Below are 18,205 nucleotides of genomic sequence, written 5' to 3'. Positions count from 1 at the left end.
CAGTTAATAGGATAGTTAGGCCCCAGCTGAATTCTTTGTTCCTGGCTCTGTGACTGACTTTATCATCTAATCTTTGGCAAACCTCCCTGTACTTCAGTTTGCCCATCTGTAAAATGGGCATAGTAGTTATCTATGTCACAGGGGTGTAGTGAGCTTTAATTTAACAAAGTTTTTAAGTGCTTTGAGATCTTCCAGATGAAAGATGCTATAGAAATGCAAAGTATTGTTATTTACTATTATGACATAATAATTCTGAGATAGTTATACATTCCCACCACCACCTAATAAAACAGTCATATCACAGCTATGATGTAGTAAAGGGTTATTTAGCACAGCTATGAAATTATGGCCCTGGATATGCTTTTTTGAAGTTTAAAAAACCCAACAATTTTATAGAATTTTTACTAATAGGATTACTACATGCAAGTCAACCTTCTGATGATTGGCTGAGTTTAATGTTGCCATCCACCCATCCATCCAGCAAAGAGCTGTTAACCTTTATTTTCAAATCAAATACATTTGAAGCTTCTAAAACATGCAAGAGGACAGAGCCATTTTGCAAACATAAAACACCTTAAAATCTTGTCCTTTCCTTCAAAAGCATAACAGAAAGGAAACTGTGGATCAGGAAGGCTCCATGTTTATATCTTGATATTATTTAAAAACCTATTTCAAAGGCCTTTGGGGTGGCACAGCTGGTTGGTTTAGTTTTCTTATTCCTTTTAATTATTTCAGTCATCGTGTTTGAGATTTGCAGTCTGATAAGATGTATCATTTATTGTAAAGACAGAGGGAATTTAATTACATTTAATTGTTGTATTTATTATTGTTAGGGGGCTAGATTGAGCCTTTAGGCCCAGCCTGGAGTACAGGGTGGTATGTAACTTGCTCTGCCTCAGGAGCAAACCTGGAAATTTCAGGGAGTCATTATTCCTCCCCTGTCTCTCTATTGCTCCAGGGAGAAAGTAGTGCACAGATTCTCAAAGGTATTTATGCTCCAAACTCCCTCAGATTTCAATGGGAATTGGGCACCTAAATACCATTGAGGATCTGGACTTAAGTGATTGCAGCTCTTGAAAAGGTGAAGCTGGACCCTTGCATCTGGCAAGTGGAGGATAGTGGGGTGGAGCCAGAATGCTGCCCACTTACGCACTGGGAAAACATTCTAGAGCAGAGTTGGGCAAACTATGGCCCGCGGGCCACATCCAGCCCGCGGGACCCTCCTGTCCTGCCCCTGAGCTCCTGGCCCAGGAGGCTAGCCCCCAGCCGCTCCCCCACTATTCTCCCTCCCCCGCAGCCTCAGTGTGCCACACCACTGGTGCAAGGCTCTGGGGGGCCGGGCAGCGCAGTTGCAGAGCCGTGTCCTGACTCGGTGCTCCAGGCAGCGTGGTAAGGGGGCAGGGGGGGTTGGAAAGAGGCCAGGGGAGCTTCGGGGTGTGGTCAGGGGTTGGGGATGTGGATAGGGGTCGGGGTGGTCAGAGGGCAGGGAACAGGGGGCTTGGATGGGGCAGAGGTCCCGGGGGGGCAGTCAGGAATGAGAGTGGGGGTTGGATGGGGCGGCAGGGGACAGTCAGGGGTGAGGGGTCCAGGGGTGGTCAGGGGACAGGGAACAGGGGGTGGTGGATGGGGCAGGAGTCCCGGGGTGGGGGGAGCCATCAGGGGACAGAGAACAGGGGGTTTGGATGGGGCAGAAGTCCCAGGGGAGCTGTCAGGGGGCGAGAAGTGGAGGGGTTGGATAGGAGGTGGGGGCTGGGCCACGCCTGGCTGTTTGGGGAGACATAGCCTCCCCTAACCGGCCCTCCATACAATTTTGGAAACCAGATGTGGCCCTCAGGCCAAAAAGTTTGCCCACCCCGTTCTAGAGTGCGAGGGCAAACTCTACAGCAGGGTCCCTATCCAGCTCTCATTCAAGTCTGTGTAAAGATTCTCATTTACTTGAATGAGAGTTGAATCAGGCCCCAGATCTGGGCCCAAGAGCTGAGTACGCTAAGCAGGGGGAGTGAAAATGGCCTTTCCCTCCTCTCAGCCAAGTCAAAAAAAGGGCCAGTCTACCACAAAGCCACTCAATGCATGTGGGAGTTGGATGGGGCGGCAGGGGACAGTCAGGGGTGAGGGGTCCAGGGGTGGTCAGGGAACGGGGGGTGGTGGATGTGGGTCAAATTGTGGGTCTGTAGTAGATACCACGGTGTTTGCTTGCAGACATTATACAGAACAGAATGCATTGTCATGGTCACTAGTTCTTGTTCGTAAGTAAGATACTAATTTAGACCAGAAAATACCCAAAATGGGTTCTTAGATTACAATCTTTGACCAGAGTAAAGCACCAATAGCTAAAATACAGGAGTCATCATTGTAGTCTATTAATTTGGCTATTAAAACATACTGTAAGCCTGACAAAATACATTTATGGTGCAGTAAGCCAAAATATATTCAGTAATACAGTGAAACATTCTTAAATGTATACTTTTATAAATCTGGTAGGAGGAAATATGTTCTTCCCTCGTTATGCCTAATAGGTTTTTACTGTATTTATGATTATTTCAGAAAATAGCCTGAATCCCAACTGTTCTTTGTGGGATATGGATTATGAAGGACTATTTCACAGTAAGAAAATTCTCCCTGGGACTCCTGGTTCATATAAACTCTCCAGCCTTCTTAGAAGTAATGCTCTTGTAAGTCATGAGGAAAGAAGAAGGTTGGTAACAAATCAGAACCTGACCCAGAAATCAAAAGAAGAGCAGGTATCCTGTGACATGCTCCTTAAGCTTTACAGATATGTTTTTATGGATGCCTTTGGACCTAAACATGCTTGGAGAATATTTCGATTTCATAACTGTGATAAGAAAGTCAACCCACCCAAAATTCAGATCAATCCTCTCAAGCTGCTGCAATCCAAACGGAAGCCACTGTTGTTATACCGCGTGCTTAAGCTCCTCAGCGACATGGGAGTATTGGCTGAAGCCCAGCAATCCAAAGCCTTCTCGCTGCTAAAGAAGCAAATGCTTAAAAGAAGGAGACTGTTGTTTAAGTCGGAAGTGAAACAAAGCGGTAGGTATATAAGGAGAATGCACGTTTCCTGTGTTCTTGACATTTTCTGCTTGCATCTATGTTTACCAGCCTCATGTGACCAATGATGTTTAATTGTTTCCCCGATGAGCTTAAGGATACATGTTAGAATGGTGGCTTCTAAGTGCTGGTGCTTCCAACTTTTGCCATTGATTAGTACTTGGTTGCCCATCTTCCTCCCCTGTTTCCATTTACTCCCACACTATAAGGCCCGATCCTGCAGTGCTTACTCGCCGGCTTCAGTGAGGTTAATAGCAGGGGTTATAGGATCAGCCTCTCAATGAAAGGCTTGACGTTCTGCCTCTGTTCTGGCACTGCTGCCCGCTTCTCATTCCCTTGTCTGACCTATAACCCACAGTGGAGCATGGGCTGCTGTAAACCAGCCTCCTGCAATCTGGCCTGCTATGCTGATAGTTTGCTACAAGCAGACAGGATCATGCAGAATCCAGTAGGAGAGGGTTATAGGAGTCTCACTGCGGCCCTGCAAAGCCTTGACCCAGTGTTCATCACTAAACCCCCAAACCTACAAAGTGCATTGCGAAGCATCTCCTGCGAAATGCTGATCATCTGAATTTCCATATTGACTTTAGAGGGAGATGAAGGTGTTCAAAATCTAGTAGGAAGGGATCCTATTAAGGTAGGTAGGAGAAAGGAGAATTTGCTGGCTGCAGAGTAAGGGATGCTAGAAAGATTCTGGATGTAGAATGTAGAGGTCAATGGCTGACAGGTTAACTGGTACAGTTGCCTGGAAAGGTTGAGTACCATTCTGTTAGAAGACCACCTCTGAAAGTCAAGAGCCATTAAAGGGAATATTATGGCTGTGCAGTGTCCAGCACAGTACCTCCCCAATTCTGTTGTGGGTCTCAGAGTGCTACTTTAATACAAATAATTAACAATAATTTGTTGTATATTATACAAAGCATTTCTGGAGGAGGTTGTACTAAAGGTTTTAAGCCATTAGAACAAATTGAAATACTTTGATGTATTCTGATTTTCTCAAGACTAAACTGAATGTATTTGCCTACAGAGAGATGCAAGTAATATAACTTTTGTTGAGAAAACAAATATCAACACAGAATACTCAGTAGCATTTGCAGTTGGGAAGAGGCAAGTTTTATATTTAGTTATTGAAAATATGTTGTGTTTTAATGGTGGCGTATAAGTTGGAGCCTCATGTTTTCCATTTTCAGGATAAAGTGTGACATTATATATGAATTCATATGAAACGGATTCCTGCTTTGACCCATTCCAGCCTAAACCAGCAGTCATAGCAGGTATAGTCGTTTAAGTGATCCTTGCAAGCAGTTAATTCAGTACAAATCCTGGAATAAGACTTAGTCAGTATTGTTCATGAAAAGGACCCTTGAGAGATGATCTGAAAGATATTAGGACCTGAGTATGCTAATCGTGTGCAAGGGTGACCCCTGTTGGTAGAATTTAAAACCAGATGTGGACAAATCTCAATTACCATCCCTATCTGGTAAACCAGTCTATTGGCTTTTCTGTAGCTTCTGATTTTATATCATGTAATTAAGAAATATTAAAAAAGAATCTCAAAACAACATAGAGATCAAAACACTAATTCTCTCTCTCTCTCTCCTCTCCCTCTCTCTCTATATGTATGTGTGTCTATGTATATATGTAATGTGTATGCATAGATACATACACATATGTCGCCCAAACCATTTATATAATTTATGCTAATATGTATCTGTAGTGTGTGCATTTGAAAACAGTCCTGAGTATCCAGTTTTTATTTGAAGTAGACAGACTGGGTTGTGTTGTAGAAACAGGGACTGCTTTAGGAAGGGTACTTTTGTTCAAACTATGCCATGGGAACTACTTAGTGAAAACTGACCCTGGTTTTCCTTCCACCCTCTGCACAGTATTAAGGAAACAGGATATCATTCACAGAGGGAGTTTACCAGGGAGGAAAGCGCTTACACAGGAAGTACCATCCCTTTATTCCTGTGTGAATTTTGTGTCTACTGCCAGAAGAAAGTCAGGGTCATTGTGGGAACAAACTATTAGTCAGATTGTCTATGTCATGAATCAGCTATTTTTTGTCATTCCCTTTAAATGAGACCTCACTAGATCCCAGTCAATCCAATTAAAATTTTCATGCAAAATATTACATTTATTGCAACATGTTGGGGCTTGAAATATTAAAGTTTCCTAATATCAGGGAGTCCATTAGGAAAGAGTGGCATGACCCATTTTGTTTTTGATTAGCCTAAAAAAAAAAAAAAGAGAGAGTAAGAGTAACAGTAACAGCAAAATGAGGTCCTTTCACTAGGAAAGGCTGATGAGACAGATGTGAGGATGTTCACATGGTTGGAAATGTTCTTGTGTTGAGAAAGCATCCTGAGTAGTTGAAGAGTATTGTGTAAACTTTAATTGGAGTTTATTTGAAAAAGAAAAATAATCCTGAAAATGAGGTTTGTCAAGGGTGAAATCAGCCCCATTTCACCTCTTCAGTGTCAGCTCTCGGATAGTAATAGGCCTCAGCTCATTTTCCTAAATATTCCTGAAGTGGATTCTTATAAAAGCATAGAGATGTTTCTAGTCTAATTTGTTCCACAGTTTTGCCCATATGCCAGTTAGGACCTTTTCAATGCTGGGAGAAAATTACCTCTAAATTGCTCACCTCAAGGCAACCTTTTCCTCAGGAAAAGGATCAAATCACGACAGCTGTGCTGCTACTAACACCACAGAGAGAGAGAGAGAGGGCTTTTGGAAATTACTTAAATAATATAAGAATCTGGAGATCTCCGCAAGCATACAGATAAAGATTTAAAGGCTGAGCCTGCAGTTCTTCCTCTGGCAAAAGTCCCACTGAAATCCTGTTGCATAGGACCCTAAGGCAAGTGCAGGCTGGGGGGGGGTCTCATTTAGTGATAACCCAAGCCTTGAATACATTTAGTTCCAGTATTGATGTATTAGCATAATACATACAGCTTGAATATAATTTCTCAACCTGTTATTTTTATCCAGTCTATTAACCTTTTATTTTCCTCTAGAATGAACATTTTAGTTGAAGGTGAATAAGACAGTCAGGGGATGCAACGGACATTTGGATAAATGCCTATGGAAAATAAGTTCTAGTTCTCTTATACCTGAAATTCTGCACATTTACAACAGGTGAATTCAGACTCCAGAGATCTACAAACAATTTAATTGGCCCTGACCCCTCCCTCAGAAGAAATCTTGCCCCAGAATAAAATTGAGGCAACAGATTGAAACAGTGTGACCAGATGATGGCACATGAATGTATCTCCCTTCCCTTGCTGTTTGTGATCAGCAGCACTTATGGCTTTGCACAGTGGGCTCCCCTTTAGCCTAGGCTCTGTGTGGTATCTGTGGCTGGTATATTTGCCTCCTCACTTCCAGCTGTCCCTCTCCTCTGGAGTGAGGGTTTTTAAATGGGTAGTGTGGGATTTGATGAGGGAATGAATCAGCTCAGTGGCCACAAATCTCTGCTTTAATATATTTATCCGTCGCCTAGCAGAATCTCTGGTCTTTCATGCTGCATTTAACAGCATAAGAAATACTGATAACTTTGATTCAGAAAAAAATTGGAATCTGAAATGGACTTTTTATTCCAGTCTAAAGACTACTGCAGTCAATGGGAGCAGGAGCAGACCATTTAAGAGCAAGGGACCTGATCCAAAGCCCATTGGATCAGGCCCAAGACTTGTTGGAATACCCCCTGAAGGTACTTTTATGGCATTACAGTGACTGTTGTGGGACAGATGACCTCTCCATGGGTGTCTCAGCCTCAGAGCAGTGGTATCCTACCTCCTGTGATTTTCATGCATTCTTGTTCTCAGTCCTCCCCATCAGAGTTCTTTAAACAAATACTTGTTCCCAGCTGCCCTCCGGCTACACATCCCAGAGAAAAGGGTGAGGCTGATTTAATTAGACTGATTTTGCAAGATTGACAAATGAAGAGCTCTCTGTAAGCTCCAAAACTTTTCTCTCACCAACAGAAATTGGTCCAATAAAAGATATAACCTCACCACCTTGTCTCTCTAAATTATCCTTAGGCATCCAAATCTGGTCCTAGGCATTTCCACCTACTTTGCCCACAACCTTTGCTTAGGGTAGAAAGGGGAACACACCTCACTCCTTCAGCATGTAGCCTGGGGCACTGGGATTTCTCAGCCTGTGTGCCTGGCAACAACTTTCCCTTTACTGCTCACCTCCTCTACCAATTTCCCTGCAGAAAGTTTAGCTCCCTGCCGAGGATCTGGGGCCCCAGATAGCTCATGCCCCCAGTAAGGGGAAGACTCTACTTTGCAAAGGACAGAGGCAGTCCAAGTCCCCCGTTCCCTCTGTTGATCTCCAGACCTGTGTGAACCTCACAGAAGGTAGCGGAGGCTGCAGCTGCAACCCGTAGGGGACACTCTGATGTTAACAGGGACTGTGCACCCCTCTCCCACTCCCCGGGATTTCAGGGATTTCCTTCCAGCCGCCTGACAGGTCCAGCCACGTGCGCGGCGAATGCCCGGCGCGCGCCCCCTCGAGGCCCCGGCGGGCCAGGCGGGGATGGATGCTCGCCGGCGGGAGCTCGGCTCGGCTCCTTGCATCTGGGCGCCAGCAGCTGGGGAGCCGCACGGCGGGTCCAGGAGGAGACGGCGTCACCGGGGTGGGCGGAGCCAGCGGCTCCGCGGCTGTAAACAGCGGGGGCAGCGCCGGAGGCCGGGAGATGGGCTATAAATAGGGAGGCCGGGGAGTGGAGAAGCAGCCCGGCGCTCAGGAGCAGCTTTCACCTTAGCGCCCGCGGGCTCTCCCTGGTCCGGTGCCGAGCCCCGCGTCTCCGAGGGGGGACTGCCCGCGCCTTAGAGCAGCGAAGGGAGCCCTGCCTAGCCGCTGTGGCTATAGCACCCGGGGATAGGTAAGCGGCTCGGAGCCCGTTGTTCCTCTGGCGGCTCTGCCGGGCTGGAGCCGGGTTCTGTCCGGCGCCGGGTTTTGCCGGGGGACGTCGCTGTGTCTGCGCCGGAGCTTTTGCCCCCCGCCGGCGCCGGAGCCCACGTGCTTGCGGGGCGGGGGAGCGTTTACCCAGCGCCGCTTTACTCCACAGGTGGCTGCAGAGGCGCGCGCCCCGCCGGGGGGGCCGGAGAGCGGGGGCCGGTGGGAATAAAATGCTTTGAATGACGCGTCTCGGTGTGTGTCTCTCTCTCGCTGGGGCTCGGAGCGTCCATCGCCACGTGCGGGGCCATCCCAGCCGGCGTCCCCTTCGCCTGGGGGATGCTCCGTCCTGGGCAGCAGGTGCCTCCAGCTGCTGCTGCTGCTGCTCCGGGCTCAGGCCGGCAAAGCCCCGCCGCGAGCCGGGCAGCGCTCCAGGACCGGCCGCTTGTGGCGGATGGAACCGCTGCTCTCCCGGGGCGCACGAGTCCGAGAGCGACCAAGGAGCCCCCGGGGGCGTCTCGCCAGTGCTGCGGCATCCTGCTGCCAAGGGCTTTGCTCCCGGCCCGCCTCCTCGCCTGGGCCCGGCGCCCTCGGGAACCGGAGCCCCCTGCGAGCTCCAGCGCAACAGGTGCGTATCCGCTGGGCTGGGAGCTGGGCTGCGGGCAGAGCGCGGCGGGCTGCACTGAACCGGCGTGTGCGCCTGTGTGTTGCAGGCCCGTGTCCCGAGCGCGCCCCGCACCTGGCTCCCTGGCGTCCCGGGCACAACAGCAGCCGCTCCGTGGTCATCGGCAGCGGGGCGGCCCTGAGGCTGGAGAGCTCCGCGACTCTCCACTCGCTGCGCATTCAGGACGGAGGTAAGGAGCCCCCAGGGGCTGGGTGCCCGCCTTCCCCCTGAGCCTGGCCGGCCGCTCAGAGCCCTGTCTGGGGGGAGAGCTGCAGCCGGGCATGGCCGGAGCCTGGGAAGGGAGCAGGCACCCCCAGGGAATCGTAGGGGCCTGACCCGCTGGGATGATCCCCTCAAGGAAGGGAGTGGGTCACTGGACGCTAAACCTGGGCGCCCCCCGCCTCAGGGCCTTACCCGAGGTCTCCCGTAGTCTGTATGTGGGGGATGGGGGTCAGAGCAATGTCCTGGCGTGTCGGGGAGATCTGTAATGGTCCCGTCCGCTTGCAGCCTCCATGATCCTGTGTGCCACGCCGGGCCTGCCGGTGGCCAAAGGGGGCTTGCGCCCTGCTAGCCAGGCTGCCCTGTGGCCAGGAAAGCGGGGCACGAGTCGCTGGCGTTACGTGCGAGTCTCCCCACTTCCCTTTCAGGGGTGCTGGTGTTTGCAGATCGGCAGCAGCCCATCGCCTTAAGGGCCCGCTACATCCTCATTCAGGATGGCGGGGCGTTGCACATTGGCTCCCAGCGGTGCCCCTACAGCTCCCGGGCCACCATCTCGCTGTACGGGAAGGCCAACGAGGGGCCGGAGGTGGAGAGCTACGGAGAGAAATTCCTCGGGGTGGACAGAGGGGGGACCCTGGAGTTACACGGCAGAAAACCTCGCTCCTGGACGCTGCTGGACAAAACCTTGTACGCGGGCGGGCTCCGTTATGGATCCTACCAGTCCGAGAAGCGCTGGAGCAGCCGAGGCCTCAACATCCGGATCATTGATGCGGACACAGCCCAGGTGGTGGCCGCTGGTCGCTTTGACACGCACCTGCTGGCCGATGAGAGCAGGCGGCTGCGGGAGTTTCTGGCCACTCAAGCTCCGGGCAAGGTGGTGGCAGCCGCAGTAGGAGACTCGGCAGCGAAGAGTTTGACTCTGGAGACCCGACTCCTCCTCAAGGAGCTTCTTCATAGCAAACACATCCTGCATCTGGGGTACAGGTGAGACCGGGGGGGGGGTATTCGCGTGGGGATTTGCTCCAGTCCCGTGCAGAAATCCTGCACGAGCCCAAAACCTTCACTCCTTGCCCTCTGGGCAAAGAATATTTAATCTGCTGTAGCCTAGCCCACGTGCCCACGTGGGATCACAACACAAGCTAAGCGCAAACTAGCCCCAGGTTTGCTCATTCTGCGGGGGGTCCGCACTAGTGTGTGACAGCCAAAGAGAGGGGGGACACCGGGCTAGAACTAACTTTTCTAGTGCCCGGATCAGGCTTTTCCAGTGCGGACAGACACCGTGTTCATGTCCTTGTGGAGAGTGTATGTGTTCCAGGGCTGAGCTTTTATTATTGGACATGTGGCAGGAAGGCGTTGGAAACCTGTAGCACCACCATGGACAGCTCCTGGGCCTCTTTCCTAACAGCTGACAGCTGTCAGCTCCAGATTGTAATAGTAACTCCCTATCATCTAAGGGGGTTTTCCAATTCAACATTACTTTTAACAAGCATGATCAGCAAACTATATATAAACTCATACCCATGTGCTTAGTGTACTAATAAGATCAAAGCAAGCAAACTTCTGTAAATAGGAAACATTCATATTTTTCAAGCCACTGGTGTATAAAATAAAACCGTCATTAAGGGAGCTGTATAAGAGACTGTTATAGAATCCAGGCTTGCTTTATTTTAAGAATACTTTCTGTAACAGGGACTCTGCATACAAAGGATCTTTCAAGGTTGTAGGGTACAGGGTGTATTTCTGTCAATATGATCAGACTCTTCTTGATCTTACTCAGGCAGCCCTGGGCTCTGGTTGGGATCCTTGGAGGTGGTCAGTTTTCAACAACAGAAGATATAAAGCCGTATCCAGGGAATGGAACAACTGAGCTAGCAACAGCAGGAAGAGATTTTCAAACCTATGAAGGAATCCATTTTAGAGTCACTGCTTTCAGTGGATGGGAAAAAGGTGTAGTGTACTCTTTTTTTGGCCATTAAAATCTGAACTAATTTAGACTAATATTATAGAACTTGGTCAGATGCATGGGGATCATAGACCAACATTGTCATGAAATAACAATTGGGGACAGTCTTTATGTCCCATAAAAGGATATGAGACCTTGAATTATTTCATTAAAATTGGTTCAGTAGGTGCTCTTTGCAATTATCCAAAATGCACTGGTACACAACATAAAGAACTACTGACTGTCTCGGTTTTTTTTTTCTTTTCCCCCTAGGGATTCCTCATAATGGATTTAGAGTGAAAGTGTCCAAAGGCATAATTCTTAACTTAGTGGATGAGGTTACAAGTTGGTTACCTGGTGATAGGATAGTCATTGCTAGCACTGACTATTCCATGCATCAAGCTGAAGAATTTAATCTCCTTCCTTGCCCTGAATGTAAAAGTAATCAAGTGAAGATTGATGGTATGAAATATGTTCTTAAGCTATTTCTGTGCAAAAATTATTTTTCACTTTTTAACTTCTCTTTAGCTGAAGTTTGCAAAATTGGGGCCCAGTCCTGCAAATACTTTAGGCGTATAAGTTTAAACAAAAGAGTGTTGCCCATTGAAGGCAATGAGACTAATCACCTGTGTTTGCTGGCTGGTTGCTCATTGATTTCAACAGAAGTGCTCAGCACTTGCAGGATCAGACCCTTCACAGTTGTGAAACACACAGAAATTCATTATAAGTAAAATGACTGACTGAATCTTGTTAGAAACTTGTGTATGTGTTTAGAACTGTGTGGTGAATGAGGATCATAAACTTAGTTACATTTAAATATTTTTTTCCACAGGCAGCCCACTTTATCTTCATATTGGGGAAGTTGTAGATGGCATAGACATGAGGGCAGAAGTTGGTCTCCTGACTAGAAATATACTTATTCAAGGAGAAATGGAGGACTCTTGTTATGGACAAAATCAATGCCAGTTTTTCTCCTATGACACATTTGGAGGACAGATTAAAGTAAGTGGCTTGCGCGCGCGCTCTCTTTCTCTCTCAACTTCAGATATCTATTTACTATCCAACTTTATACATGAGTAATGTAAAATGACAGTTACATATTTTCCCCAGGTACAGCAAGTATGTATTTGTGTGTAATGAGAGAGAATACTACAAAGATTATTGAGCTATTTGCAAAACTTGATCCACAATGAAATTACACCCTCTTGTTCACCTCTAATATAAAGGTTGAATATACACTTCTATCCTCCCCTGGGTTAGTTTGTTTTTTGTAAGCCATAGGGGTCATTGTGAAGTTACACTACCCAAAAAGGAGACTTTACTCCCTCCAGAGGCACAGTTTGCTTTATTCACTGCTTTCCCCCAGGGCATCAACCCTGCTTCACAGGCCCATGTGGTGGTGAGGTTGGTCATGACCCCACCTTCATATCCCTCTTCATTTTCAGTGTCCTAATCTCTGTAGGCTGGCAGGAGCAAGCATTCCCTGTGTTTCCCAGAACATAAGGCCTACTATTGTGAGCGACCCCTGGGCAGCTGTTCAAGGGAACAAGGATCATGCTAGAGCTTTACCTCTGTGCAGCCACGCAGGTCCCACTCACAGTCTGGGCCACTGTGGTTTTTGGAGAGGTTTTTCTCTTCCCCCTTCCCTAAAAATAACTGGATGGACCCTCAGCTGATGTAAATCAGAGTAGCCTCAGTGAGGTCAGGTGGTGAAATTAATGGGGCTAAGCAGAAAATGAAATGCTATTGAGCTAGATCGAGATGTAGCTACCAGGAAATATAGACTTTTGATGGCACCATAAAGATGTTAAATATGACTCTTTGCTAGCTGGCAGTAGTATTTTTTTTTCTCTATAGCTATTACATAAGTGTGTATATTGCCAGGAATAAATGCAATAAATGGTTCATTACTGTTCCTTTTGGACACCACTACCCATTCGGTATTTGGGAAGTTGAGACATATGTAGAAAGATGCAACCTTTGGGCCTAATCCTATACTGAAGTCAATGGAGCAGATTAGCACTTTGCAGGATCAAGCACTTTGTTACTTGTTTGAAAATTTGTTTCTTTTTTGCTGTCACACTCTTGTACTGCAAATTTTTTTCCTTAGGTCTATATTTGTCTCAATAGATACAAAGGAATTTTACCTCCGTTCACATGGCAGGAGTGGAATTAAAAAACATGGGGCAGCAAATACTAGGGAGCTATCCTGTTCATTTTCACTTGACTGGAGACGTAGATGAGAAAGGAGGATATGAATCGCCTACTTACCTTGATAATCTGGCCATACACCACTGTTTCTCTAGGTGTGTTGCCATACATGGAACACATGGCCTTCTGGTAAGACATACATTTTACTGACAAACTACTACCTTTATTTTGCTGAATGTTAAAAAATGTGTAATATATCCTGCGGCGCTTGAACACCATACAATTAAGTATTTTGAAGCATGACTCTTTTTTCTAGTGCATCTGTTGGATGGATACCTTGAAATAGTTCAGTTTTAGAATTGATATTGTAGTGGCCCTACGAGTCGAAAGAAATGTCAAGTTCTGTATATTATGTTTATAATTAAGCATGATGAGATTGTTCTGAGCAATCTGTGATAGCGTGGAACTTTCACCGGGTAACTGTTGTCTTCATCAAACACATGGTGAAGTTACCACCTTGGAATTTCCAACAGGGATACAATCAAGAGCTATAGTTAAAGCCATGAACAATGTTAGACTAATCCAAAGATATTCATAAAGCCAAGGGGAAAGACATGTGAGCAAGAAGGGCCCAAATGCCCGCTGCAAAGCCAACAAAGCTTGGTAATTTTGGCTTTGGGTCAGACTGTTTGGCAGAGGTCATTGTGGAAAGGGGCTCACCTGAAAATGTGTGCCCAACAAAGAGAGTGCCAAGATTTGTTCAGGAAACCTCTCCACTGCATCTCCATGTTCTCCGTATCCCACCCATGAAATGGTATGGTGTGCTGAAGTGAGGCCCCACTGGCAGTACTGGAAGTACTTGTGGGTCATGTTACCCGTGTTTAGTCATAATCCTCCCCCACCCTGATCTATCCATGACCCATATGCACTCTTCATGAAACGTTATTCTTGCCCCTGTACATAAAGCTGCTGCCAGCTAGAACACAGGTATATATTCGTACTGCTTTTGCAGTATTGCCCATTTGGTACTGTACTTGTAAGTGTGTAAGGGGCTGAAGGCACCCTCTATGGGCCTGAGGATCTGTTTGCATTGTCCAGATTTCCTTCAAAAAGGGCTGATTGTCACTTCCTGATATCTTAAGTGTTTGTGTTGGCAGAACCTCCAAAAGTTGATGGAATAAGTAGTGTCTTCCTTTTCCTTCCTCACAAAATGATCATTTATTTATATTAGACCTTTTGAATCAGGTGAACAATCGGAGAATAAATTAATGTTGACCTAACTGGAACAACTTGTGCTCTTGAGACTTGTCAAAAGTGTAGTCAGACAGCTCCCTACTGACTATGAGATTCCACATATGTCAACTAAATTAGAAACTCAAATGCAAAATCTAGTCCTGCAGGGGATAGCATATGGGTTTGCAAAGGCAATGAGTCCACAAATCAATGAGTAGATAAATGTACTAGCTGAATCTGTGAATGAAATCATTTTGTTGCAGTGCAGTAATTAAAAATAAATCTGTAGCTAGTCCTCTCAGACCAATCTGAGATTTCAGCAGGGAACGTATATCTCAGTGCATGAACAACTGAGTAATATGTTTATATAATATGCATGTTAATTTGGCCTTATGTTGTGATGCTTCAGAGTTCAGAGCAGAGAAACTTTGATACAGGGTTTTCCCCCAGTTTTATGCTACTGTGAATGAACAAACTGGATCACTTAACAAAATATGAGGTGGGATGCAGCATTTTGTGGCACAACTGTGTACTTGTCAATGAGATGAAAGGCACTTCAGATATCAGCCTTTGTGTGTGCCATGACTGTGCCATGTCACAAGTCAGCAGCCTTGCAGCACAGTTTCGGTTACTTATCACAGCTGAAAAGCAGGTTGTGACGTGCCTGCTGCTTCACTGACATGCACGACACATGCCACCGAACCCTGTAGTCATTACTGTATAAAGATGCAGTGCATGAAGGTCACTTATATTGTATTGCTGAGCTATATATAATTCAGTGTTTGGAGGCATCCTAATTATCTGATATTGGAAACACTACTGGAGCACAAGGCTGCTGAGTGGACAGAGTTTCATTCCTAAGCATACAACGCTCTGCTACCCCTAATATCACAGTGTGATAGGTAGTACTTCTTTTCCAAACCTTTGGCTTCTCTCTGTAATATATGTTAATGGCTACACCAGGGTAATCAGTCCTGCAATCATAATTTTGGCCTATTTTCTTTTGACCCTGATTTTTTTCAGTGCAAATATAAATGATCTTTAAACAGTGCTATTCCCAGTTAGGTGGGTGGTCAGTGTCCTTTCAGATATGAAAGTTACTAGGGAGCTCCTGTCTCTCTCTCTCTCTTTTTTTAAAGCCAGAACAAGTCACCTGGATTAAAAATAAAATAAGACCCAGGGCCAGCTTTTGGCTCCTCATTCACCATGTTTCTAAAATCCAAGTTTGCACCCCTTAGCCAGATCCATGAGAATCCAAGGATGTAACTGAAATTCTGTCTTTCTGGCATGGAGAGATTTAGTGTTAATCATTATTTTCTTCCAAAGAGGAGTATTTGGTCTTATGTGTTTATTCCTTAGCCCACTGCTGATTGAAAGCATCCTCAGCACTGCTCCTGCCCATCACACTAAAGGATATTTAGATAGAGCATTACCATTCTTAGGAGGTTGGCAAAGACATGGGACATTGTTAGCTCAGAAATGGGTTTAGCTGTCTCTATTAGCAAGGCTGAACTGACCAGCACACTCCTCAGTGCCACTGCTTCTAGATTGGTCAGGCTTGTGACAACTGACCCTCTCAGTCTGAGCATGTGTTCCTGAATTCTGAGTGGGAATATTTTCAGTGGACTGCAGTTTTTGGAAGCCAGTAGATTAGTGGGGTTTTTTGTTGTTTGTTTGCCTGTATATTAAGTGCTCTCTAGACATCTCATTGAAACAGATACAAAAGCTGCTGATTCCAATTTAGAGAGTTGATTATCTGGGGAAAATAAATGCCAGTGGGAATTGGCAATACGATACCCATACAGACTGTTATACGTGTGTATCATACAATTATCATATTACTTTCCAGATTCATATACTGTAATGTATACTTACAATGATAATCATCCTTTTTCCCAGATTCACATACTGTATCTGGTTTAACTAGCCCTCTGTACCTAGAGGAAACCAAGTAGGTTCATATTATTTAGTCTTGCAGTCTTTACATGGACATTACTCAGATTGATGTCAGTGGGAATTTTTGCTTGTATAAGGAGCAAGTAAATGTGCTGACATCATTTAAAGTATAGCGTTAGCTTAAGTTTTATGGAAACCTGTCAAATAAGATTTGGCAAAAAAGACTCAGTATTTTAACTGGTCTGATTTAGTATTTTCAGTTATGAAGACAAATTTTAGAAATCCTCACTGTAATGCTGTACATCAAAGCAGGCTTATTATGCTAAGTCAAAGTATGTTTTAATGAAATATTTTTGTGCATGTGTCCAGTTAATCTTAAGAAGGTGGAGAAGATGGATTGCAACCTCTGCAAATATTAGGAGAATTAATAACCAGAGAATGTAGGCGAAACATCTTATTGAATTTAGTAGTGCAAATTATTCTGCAGTAAAACACTGAATCTCTTTCTCTCCCCCCCGCCCCCAATTTGAGAAGTATCTCAAAGAAATCTAGACTATCTATGAATAACACACTCATGCTGATAAATACCACAATTCTGTATCAAATATTCTCACATAGACTCCAGTACAGTTTCAAACCTAGAATTGTATTATTTTCTATTTAATTATGCGTGTGATCCTACTCAAATTAAAGTTTAATGGGAGTTTTGCTGTTGACTGCAATGTGAGGAAGATCAGGCCCTGAATGTAGTAAGGGCCAAATTAGTTCACCCTTACTGAGTATACCTTACTCTGGATTTAGTTCCAGGACTACTCACAGATAACAGTACCATTCAATGTGAGTGAGGGTGGCAAAATTGGTCCTTAAGGTTTTTGAAGTTTATCAATATTAAAAACCACATCTTTGTTTGTAGTTAACATGTAACCCATGTTTTGTATAATTGGTTCAGGTGAAAGATACTATTGGCTATGATACTTTGGGTCACTGTTTTTTCCTTGAAGATGGGCTGGAGCAACGCAATACATTTTACCACAATTTGGGTCTCCTTACCAAGCCTGGAACAATCTTGCCTTCAGACCGCAATGAAGCCATGTGCCTCGCAATGCGTAGCAATGTCTATGGGAATTATGTACCTATACCAAGCACCGACTGCATGTAAGCCCTAAATGAGTATGATAGGTCTTCACTTTTATATAGCATCTTGCATCTGGTCTTGAAAGTACTAAATTATGATACTGAGGTGAAACTAAGGTGTTTACAGAGTGGGTTTGTTTTCCCAAGTTTGACACATGCTGCTGTTGGGATCGTGACAAATTTTAGCTTCTACTGTAACTTTCTATTTTTTAAATAAATATTCGCTACTAGGTAAAGTGTGTTGAGGGTGAAGGCTCATGGAGGTCTCTGCTAATAGAGACCTGAATCTCAGTCAATTAATATTTATTGAATTCCATTCCTGTCACGGTTTTCTAGTGAGAGAGAGAGAGAAACACAATATAGTATCTTGCTCGTCTCTGAGTCCTTTTTAATTGGGATAATCAAGGCTCCATGAAATCTGTCTGATAAATTGGGCTCACTTCAGCCTGGCATAAGCAGACATAAATCCCATTTACTTCAAAGGGAGTTTTTTTGACTTCATGGATGACTTTGGATCATAGCGTCTAGAGTAAATTAGCCATTAGCACATGAGTACATTAGGGGATCAAATGTATAGATTAGCATAAATTATAATTAGCCATATTTAGTTACACTTTGCTCAGAGGGGAAAAAATCATTATTATTGGTGGCTGGAGTACACCTCCAAACTGAAGAAATGGTCCGTTGTAATATGGGTACTACTATGATCCCATTGACTCAGCTAGGGTTGCTCATGAGAGTGTAGTTTAGCCCAGGACCCCGGTACTTTTCCAGGATAGAATTTAAGGGCCACATCTTGCTAATTTTTACTCACATAAGTAATCCCATTGACTTCATTGGGATTACTCCTGTGAGTATACTAAGGCTGCTTTTGTGGCTAGCACAGTTATATTGCAGGTGTCTGGGCCATTCCTGCAAACCATCAGATCCAATAGGATACTCATGTTGATTTAGGATTGTTCCCATGAGCATGAATACACTACAAATGT

General features: G+C 45.3%; 2 protein-coding genes across 4 annotated transcripts in view; both read left to right on the top strand.

Annotated features, from left to right (window-relative positions):
• LOC102932459 (cell surface hyaluronidase) overlaps positions 1–18,205 on the top strand; it is a 74,598-nt gene that overhangs the window by 2,368 nt on the left and 54,025 nt on the right. The window contains exons 3-10 of one of the 2 annotated variants that reach the window (XM_043523392.1): positions 2,545–3,048; positions 8,691–8,831; positions 9,289–9,844; positions 10,638–10,807; positions 11,076–11,264; positions 11,635–11,804; positions 12,933–13,142; positions 17,032–17,237. In XM_043523392.1, the coding sequence (XP_043379327.1) occupies positions 2,545–3,048; positions 8,691–8,831; positions 9,289–9,844; positions 10,638–10,807; positions 11,076–11,264; positions 11,635–11,804; positions 12,933–13,142; positions 17,032–17,237 (2,146 nt within the window). Of the gene's footprint in view, positions 1–2,544; positions 3,049–7,811; positions 8,606–8,690; positions 8,832–9,288; positions 9,845–10,637; positions 10,808–11,075; positions 11,265–11,634; positions 11,805–12,932; positions 13,143–17,031; positions 17,238–18,205 lie in introns of those variants that run through there. The other variant, XM_037909976.2, reaches the window with a different exon arrangement.
• Positions 7,833–18,205, top strand: part of LOC102942858 (cell migration inducing hyaluronidase 1) — a 142,292-nt gene continuing 131,919 nt past the window's right edge. For both annotated transcript variants that reach the window (XM_043523393.1, XM_027829110.3), the window contains exon 1: positions 7,833–7,963. The gene's annotated coding sequence lies outside the window, so the exon portion shown is untranslated. The remainder of the gene's footprint in view (positions 7,964–18,205) is intronic.

Source organism: Chelonia mydas, chromosome 10, assembly GCF_015237465.2.
Source record: "Chelonia mydas isolate rCheMyd1 chromosome 10, rCheMyd1.pri.v2, whole genome shotgun sequence".
NCBI classification, from domain to species: domain Eukaryota; kingdom Metazoa; phylum Chordata; order Testudines; family Cheloniidae; genus Chelonia; species Chelonia mydas.
The sequence above is the reverse complement of the archived record's forward strand: the minus strand, read 5'-3'. Positions and strand labels throughout refer to the sequence as shown.